The sequence below is a fragment of the Xyrauchen texanus genome, chromosome 17 (assembly GCF_025860055.1).
Source record: "Xyrauchen texanus isolate HMW12.3.18 chromosome 17, RBS_HiC_50CHRs, whole genome shotgun sequence".
Classification (NCBI taxonomy): Eukaryota; Metazoa; Chordata; class Actinopteri; order Cypriniformes; family Catostomidae; genus Xyrauchen; species Xyrauchen texanus.
The window spans coordinates 25,001,281-25,010,453 of NC_068292.1; the positions used below are offsets into that span (position 1 = coordinate 25,001,281).

The 9,173-nt window shown below is 33.7% G+C and overlaps 1 protein-coding gene across 1 annotated transcript; it reads right to left on the reverse strand.

Annotated features, from left to right (window-relative positions):
• Positions 1-38: 38 nt before the first annotated feature.
• On the reverse strand, positions 39-4,724 carry prelid3a (PRELI domain containing 3A). The gene is made up of 7 exons (XM_052146866.1): positions 4,583-4,724; positions 3,699-3,867; positions 3,281-3,370; positions 2,886-2,956; positions 2,441-2,543; positions 1,914-2,011; positions 39-1,738 (listed from the first exon to the last, which is right to left on the reverse strand). The coding sequence occupies exons 1-6, from the start codon at positions 4,612-4,614 to the stop codon at positions 1,940-1,942; spliced, it is 537 nt and encodes a 178-aa protein (XP_052002826.1). The 5' UTR covers positions 4,615-4,724; the 3' UTR covers positions 39-1,738; positions 1,914-1,939.
• Positions 4,725-9,173: the final 4,449 nt, after the last annotated feature.

Genomic DNA, 9,173 nt, shown 5'->3' on the forward strand with positions numbered 1-9,173 from the left:
TATTGGATATAATTAAATTAAACTTAAATGAAATAAAACAATACGATTATAGTTCATAATGATGTAGTAAATGAGGTTCAAATTCAACCATCTGATAATTAACAGGTAAAAAATAAATAACAAAAAAATCAGCGTTTAACTCAAGTGAAAAATGGTTTGAACCGGCAATAGTTCATGTTAAAAAGATAATTTATGTTGAGACCGCATATCTTGTCCTTATAATTTGTTATTAAACGAAACATAAATCACTCAAGATGTTTCCAGTCTGCACAAGTGAGTTTTTATTTTTTCTCAAATGCATAATTTAAGTAACTAGTAAAGGTGCAATATGTAATATTTTTACTGTACTAAAGCATAAAATTATCATATGTTATCAGAGATTTAGGAAACATGCAAAGTTGAAATACTGGCTTCTCCGAAAACAATGCTACGGCCAGCATATTCTACTTTTTTAATGTCTGTTTGTGTTTTGGCCTGTGATCCCGTCCACTGCCCAATAGTAATTCGACACCCGGGTTGCCAGGTTTGAATCAAGTTAGCGGGCAAACACACCACGCTTCAACCATGAAAGCCAGCAATACATCCAGCGAACATTGAAAGAGTTTTAAATAAAATACATAAAGTGTAAGGCTCGTGGCTGGCCATTGTCAGTTTGCTCGTTCCTGTTGTGTGTCCTCCACCTGGCAACCCGCGTGAGCTTGGAGTCTGGGCACAACACAATTTGACATTCTGCAGTACCCATTTTAAACGCTTGATGTCAATGTTACACATTTCTCCTTTAAAATACTTTTTCATCATGTAAACTTTCTCACCAATAGAAGGCTCTAATATGCCTTAAATATATTTAACATATTTACATAAATTAATTTAATTTGTCCAAAACTTTAAAGTCCTTATACTGAATTTAATATAATGAGAACTTTCAAAGACAATAAACCATTCATTATTCATAATTTAACAAACATATTGTGTAATACTTTTCCACAAAAAATCAATAAACCATGCTTTGGATACTAAACCACAGCTGTATTATAAGAATAAAAGAATAAATACACTTTTGTTGTTTTTTTAAACATAAATGCTCATAAATGAACAAAAAGCCTCACAACTGTGTTGACAACTAAATAAATTATAAAGCAGCATAAACTTAGTTTAAGAAAGACTTTCTTAGTTAACACTACAAACAGACTTTTGATAAGTTATAGTACCTATCCTACATGTTTTAGCTAAACATTATAGGTAAATTACACTTTTAAAACTCATGCAAACCTTAACTTTCAGAAACAAAAATGTGGAGGAAAAAATGAGATAGAATCAAAGTCAAGATGTTTTTGACAAAACCACCTCCAAATCACACACACAAAAAAAGATTAAGAACACACCAAAAGTTCAACTATTATTCTGAACTTTAAGGTGCTCAGTTACAAATAAAGATCCAATTGATACTGGGACCCCTGTTGTCACATTAAAAGAACACTAAAATAAGAGGTAGTCAGTGCATTCGTAATTTAAAACGACATTCAAAACTCTAAACAGTTCCTTCTGTAATAGTGCAATATTATGAGGTTTTAAATCCTTTTCACATCAGTGCATAAATGAACACTTCTGACTACCCTGACACACTTCATACAAGCATCAACACAAAGAAAGCTGGGGTAAAGTCAGGCAGGCCCATTCCAGGTTCCAGATCTGGTGCTGCTTATGTCACTCCTGATCATGTGGTCTTCATTCATGGTCTCTAAAATCACAAGAGAAACAACCATTGAACCAGCTACACAAATATACGTGCTGTATATTACAAACATGTCTGCCTTATCTTCCTTAGACTTTCTCCAATTTAACCTATACATATGATGTGAAAGATAAAACAGAAGAATTAGACACTAATGAGGTAACATCTGGTTTATACCAACCAAAAACAGATGCTAGATGAAACGTTTCAACACAGGTCACATAGAGGGAGATTCTCCCTTTCAGAGTTTTGGATTATCCACTCAATGGCATCCCATCCCTATAACAAATACAGATAATGATAGATTAGTCACGTTACAAATCACATCTAATCAGGTTCAGCTTTAATGATCATCTTCAAAGCCTACAAAACTGTATGAAGAGTAATCCTACATAAAATGGTATTAAACAGATTCCATAACTGCTAAAAAGACATGAAACTACTTATTTATTTCCTTTTTTTAAAACATCCACAAAAATATTTGCTAGCTATGAAGTGACTTATTCATGGCACTTCTCTGATTATGTCTCTGATTATGTCACCAGAAAAATAGGAACTACTGCTGAAGTTCCCATTTATGCATGAAGTCCATCAAGAATTTTTAATCAACATGTGAAAACAGGATGATTTTGAAAGGGATATTCCAACAGCTTAATCCTGTATTTTGTCATTATTTTACAGAGTACGATGAAAGCAGTATGCGTCCACCTTTCTTGCATTGGCTGACATCGTTAGAGCCATCAGTCCCTCGAGATAGCTGCTAAGACTGACCCCCTTCACTGTGATAATCGCTTCTTGGGTTAATACAGTGCTGTAGGAGTGAAGCAGAAGTCATCGTCACCACTGGTCATAAAGTTTTACTTAAAAAAGGAAATCGGAGTTAGCTAAAATTATGAAAAGCACTGTTCAGTAGTATTGCTAGAAATGGGATTAGTAACAATGCTGAAAACAACAGACGATTACTGTAACTGACTTTGTCCAGCCAGATATATTTGCCTTCTTTCTAATGATGTAACCAATTTTAAATTTCCTTTTTGTATTACATATTGTTGTATTACTTACCATTTTTATTGTGTGTACATTTAGATTCAAGTATTTCCATTAGATGTCAAAAACAATAAAGTGAAATATGTTTATGAGCTGATTCACTTACACGTCTGGATTTTCTGGATGAGGCCTGTAGACAAGCCTTTCATCCACAGATATTAAATTTGTTAGGCTTATCTAAAAGGAAAAATGAATTTCTTTAGCACAAATTCATCTGAAAATAGATACACATTTAGTATTTTATATACAGTAATTTATTTAACTTTTTTTATTTTTAAATGTGCTCCTTTTCTCTACTGCAATTATATTTCTACTCTATACTTGTAAACAGTCGCTTGCGTAATCAGTTGCTTTGGATAAAAAGTCTGTTGAATAAATTCTAAATGAAAAAACGTAATGTTAATTAAAAAAATTATCATCACAATATTCAGAAGCTCCATTTAATAATCTAATAAGATTTGCTTCCTGTAACAAGTTGTTTAAATGTAAACAAACACTCACGTTTGTTGAGCAAAGCTCCATTTTCTTTTCTTCTGGGTCCACAATGGAATGCTCTTTTACATATGTGATGGTTCGGTTTGTCCCTAAAATCTTAAAAAAAAAAAAAAAAAAAGGTTAAAAATCCTTATCCCACGCTCTATCATCATGTTGCTATAATTTTGCAATAATGTTTAATTGTGCATTGAAAATTTGTAATGACCAACCAAACAATATTCTACTTTTCATGATTTTAGTTTTTTGGTTATTTTAAGTTAAATTCAAAAATAAGTCCAAAAATGCTATTAACTCATAATAAAGGGAGCTTCCAAAAGTTTCCTATATATTTCTCATGTTTAGCATCTTATCTCTGTGTGCCTGTCCCTAAAGACAAAATTTTGTGATATGGGGTCAAGTGTATGGGGGAAGCATAATGCCTAACCGCTTTGACAATCCCTGGAAGACCCCACTCCGTGCTCAGGAGCCGATGACTGTGAAGACGTCCACTTGAGTCCAAGTTCCTATCAAGAACATCCACTCCAACAACACTAGGGTTCATTGGATTGGGATACTTCCTCATAGCTGCTTTGATCACGGTCTCCCAAGGGTAGCTGTGTGAATACAATGACCACATAAACAAAACGTCATACCAATTGTTTGCAGTGGCTTATGAGGAAGTGTGAGGTCTAACAATGACCTCATCAGCCACACACAAATGAGAAATGTTGCATAAATAAAAGCAGCAGATGTTGTGCCATTGTAGTTAATGAGGACTATCACAACGCACGCACTGCTGCAGTCCATCCTATTATCTACAATGAGCATCACGTCCATAACAAGAGATTCTGGGACCTTAAAACAGAGGTTTGTTCAAGATCATTAATTGACTCATAAGACATTTTTTTGAGTGAAACTCATGACTGCATTAAAAAAAAAGAAAAGAGAAATTATTAATTATACTGCTTTTACACAATTCTGTTTCATGGGCCTGATGAAATACTGTACAGAGCCTACAATACATATTGTTAATTATTATTAGATCATATTGAATTAGTATTAAATAATATTCACTATATAATTTTCACTGATGATAAATTATATTGACTATATCATTTTCACTTCACTCAATACATGTACTTCTGCATTTCCGTGAAAACATAATTATTCGTCCTTTGTTATAATGTAATGCATTGTGAGTTACAACTCGTTGTAAGTCGTGCCGTATTGGGCATGCAATGAATAATTGTGACCATACAGGCTACTGGCTATCATAGGCCCAAATCAATGTTGGAATCTGTGCTCACGAGCACTACGTTGCTTCTCTACCTGAATATGTGCTCCGTGCTCCAGATCTTCATTTCTGCAACTGAAAGTGCCTCCAAACGAAGCCTACTGTTATCATAAAATCATAATTTCACTCTCTGCTCCCCTTATACCGGCCTGCATCACTGTCTTATGAGATGTTCATATAATCAAGAGCGACGGAACCTCCCTATTATAACGGCAACCACCAATAGACATCAAGCTTGGAGCGACTGACGCTTTTAGACGACTTGATGTGGATCAGCGTTGCGTTGCAAAGGTGCAAAGTAAACTTTGCGGCTGATGCAGTCCATTTAATTTGTATACAATGCATTTATTTTAAACGCTTTATTATATTAGGTGCAAAATAAACTAGATCAATCGTTTGACAATGATTTCCCCGTCATTTGAGAATAAAGGCATTTATGCATGGTAATGCATCGTATGTGTGAAACTGAATTGTATTTACTGAACACTAGGCATGACTAATTTGTTGTTTAGTTGACATTAAATACTGCGGTTAACCAAGATGACTGGACGAAGGGGAATTCGTCTCGGGGAAATATATTTGTAAGCGCATGCGCACTCGCAGCTACTCATATCAAGGGCAGTGTTGCTGTTTCGTTTTCAAATTGCTTCAGATTAGCACTTTACATTTGGGTATTTGATATTGTCTGCGACCACTGATAGATGGACGACACGGTTGTTATATCATCTAAGTAAGTGTTCTTACCAGTCTACATTTCCGTATGTCACTTTAATGTTTCCTGTTTTGGCAAAATTGGAAAGAATGTGAGAACAAGGAACTGCAACAAAGTTATAATCGCTTGTAATTTTATGCCGCATTCAGTAATAAAACTAATTTAATAATTACTAAATATAGGGTACAACTGGTCTTAAATCACACTTTAAAGGACATTTAGCTTTTTCCTTTCACAAAGTGTATCAAGAGTTAATAAATACATTTCTGTTATTGAATATTGATGGAGCAACATAATTTGTGTTAAGAAATAATAACGGACTTTGTATTTTCTGTTAATTTCAACCACATTTGGCATTTCATAACATCTGAAGTGTTCTATTAAATAAATTAAATAAGCCAGTGCTATTATATCAGTCAATGTGAGCCCACTTTGAACATTCTTCATCATAACAAATCTATTCCCCCCATTTTAGCCCCTGCAACTTTTATTTAAAAAAAAGCTTTTGACTGAAAATTGAAAATGACAAATGTGAGAATTTCCAGGATATTCGTTAGCTACATAAATTTGCAACATTTTAAAAATGATTAAAAATGAGATCAAATGACCTCAAAATCAAACTTTAGACAATACCCACAATGATCTCATGGATCAGGAAACTTTTGCAGTGCATAGTGACAAACAAGTCTTTAGGAATGTGCTTTGGTAGTTTATGTTGCTGTTTAGTGTGTTCAAATGTGCCTTTTACACCTTGGGTCCTTTAGCCCCATTGTACTCTGTATATAAAAACTCATATCCATTAGTGGACTTACTACATTATTTCTCTTTTGTTTTCTTTCCCAACAGAAAAGCGATTACAGCGATATTTATGTTCCCTCAGTAAGTCTGTGACAGAGATTTTAGTTCAGAGGATGTCCAACTGTTTGTGCAGGACATGCACAATCACAAAGTTTGAAGGTCAGGTTGTCACATCGCAGGCCACCGACATGCAGAAAGCCTCCAAGCTAATGATCGTCATCAAAAAAGGTCGCAATGCATGCAGCTTGATCTTCAGTTGCTTCGGAATTTGTGACCCGGCATTGTATGAGAGTGTTACAGGATCTCCAGGTTGAACTACTTGTCAAATATTTAGCACTCCTCTATCACAGACCTGTATCATTGTATGTAGTGTATACTCATTTCTGTTATTCCTTTCCATTTTCTTTCTTTCATGCGTTTGACATTCAGTACAAATTAGTCACGAGGACCATCACCATTTGGAGGACATCCCATTTTCAGGTAGACATTTTTGCTTGTATTCCTTCATTATTTGTGACTGATACCCAAAGACTTATTTGCTTCTGTTTTGCTTTTAGCAACATACAAGTTTTTCTTAAAGGGATAGTTCACCCAAAATATTTTATTCTCTCATTATTTACTCATTTATTTTTAGAAGAATATCTCAACTCTGTAGGTCAATGGTGACCAAAACTTTGAAGTTCTACAAAGCACTTAAAAGCATAATAAATGTAATCCATACAACTCCAGGGGTTAAATCTGTCTTCAGAAGGGACATGATAGGTGTGGGTGAGAAACAGATAAATATTTAAGCCTTTATTTACTATAAATCTCCACTTTCGCTTCCCCATTCTTCTTCTTTTAGTTTTTTTGACGATTTGCATTCTTCTTGCCATCTACTGGTTGGGGCTGGTCAAATGTGGAGATTTAAATAAAAATGGACATAAATATAAATGTTTTTCTTACCCACACCTACCATATTGCTTCTGAAGTCATGGATTTAATCACAGGAGTCATATGGATTACTTTTATGCTTCCTTAATGCTCTTTTTGGAGCTTCAAATTTCTGACAAACATTCACTTGCATTGAATGGACTTACAGATATTCTTACTAAAAAAAAACTTTGTGTTCAGGAGAAGACATAAAGTTGTACACATCTGTGATGGCATGAGGGTGAGTAAATGATGAGGGAATTTCCATTTTTAGGTGAACTATTACTTTAATATTTGCTTGAGCTGCATATGCCTATATTTAAGATTTAAGCATTTAAATTTCATAACAAAATTCCATCATATTGTTAAACAAAATTAAATTAATAAAGCTTCAAATTTGATTATTTTTTATTTAATTTAAGATCACTCGATTCAATTTGATGGAATTGTTTTATGAAATTAAGATGCGTACATTTTAACATTACTATTATTATTGTTATTAATATTAATAATATTTAGTGTAGTGTAGTGCTTGTTTTCTTTACTCTGTTAGTATAGTGGCACATTCAGTTTTTAGGAATTCTCAAGATAGTTGGCCTGATTAGGTAAAATCATTTCGCTGTTCCTATTCAATTGCTATTCGAACACCTTACTTCCTATTGTTGTTTTACGGTTGCTTCCATGATTACCTCACACATTTTTGGTATAAATGTTATTATAAAAGAAAACCACACACTATGTTACTTCCCTAAATTAGTACCGACTAATTGCTTTGTTTATCTGTTTCACATCATTTGATGTGTTTGCTGTTGCTCACGCCATTGTTCTATCTTTTTGTCTTCTTATTTTAAAGAAAAACAATTGCCACTTCCACCTTGTATCATAAATATTAAAAACTCTACCCTCACCAACTGCATTATTGGGAACAACAACAGCCAATGCATTACCTGTGACCAGCATTGTCAGCTCTCTCAGAATGATGCAATCAATGGTAAGAGGTTTTGAAATTAGGTCAAATTCACACTTAACAGTGAACTTATACTAATATACTAATGTATTTATAGATATTACTCAAATATGACACTTGTATATTATATTGTTTGTAAAAATTGTAGAAGTTATAAAACAGTAGCTATATATATATATATATATATATATATATATATATATATATAATTTGTTTTTATTATTGCATTATGACAATGATCATATATAATCACTACATAATAATGTATGTATTCATACATAACAATTTATTTGATAAACACATTTTTTTTTTTATTTAAACAGTCGATGAAATGGAAGAAAGTCAGAGCCATGACCCCATGATTCCAGTACAGGACACAATGGGAGGCAACAGCTTTAACGTGGAGAGCTCCCACATAGAGTATATCACCATAGGGGACCACAACAGCATGGTTGTCAGCGATAGCTCAGAAGTTGAGGAATATACAGAGATTGCACCAAATATGGATGGTTAAGTAGCAGATTCTACACTGAAGGTTTTATGTGAAGGGTCAATCATGTACCACCCCATGTTCAGGTGCTGCCAAACATGAATTGTTTACTCATTGAAACATAATCCTTCATGGATCATTCTAAACCTGTGTGCCTTGATATGGCCATGGCATTTAAAACGGCCCTGCTTGCTACAGAACATTACTGTTTCACAGTGCTTTCAGACTCATGTTTATAGGGTACATTAATATTTGTGTTCATCAGAAATGTCAGAAATGAAATCCCATTATACAAATAACAGTGCAATTATTTATACTGTGTTTTTGTAAGCTTTTCTTAACTTTTTATAGATGTTATTTCCAGTCTTGTTTTCAGTGATATTTGTGAACATGAAATCTATTGAGTTCTTACAGACCTTCCTGATGTTTCAGTAGATGTTCTGTATTTTTATAACTTTAAATTTAATATTTCTATAACTATCATTTTTCAGAGTATTCCCATAAGAATAGTTCTGTTGAAATTTGTCTTGTGGAAATTGCTAGTGTGTATTTGAATGTGGGTTTTACAGGAAAACTTTTCTTCTGTCCTGTGTTGGTTGGGCTTTTCAGCTGACCAATGTTGATCCTGTGGATTTTCTGTGCTTGTATATTATTTATTTGGAATGCACTTTGACACAGTGTTGACTGATGATGGCTGAGGCCTAAAGTGGATGATACCTGTTGATATAGCGTTTACACTTGAGGACT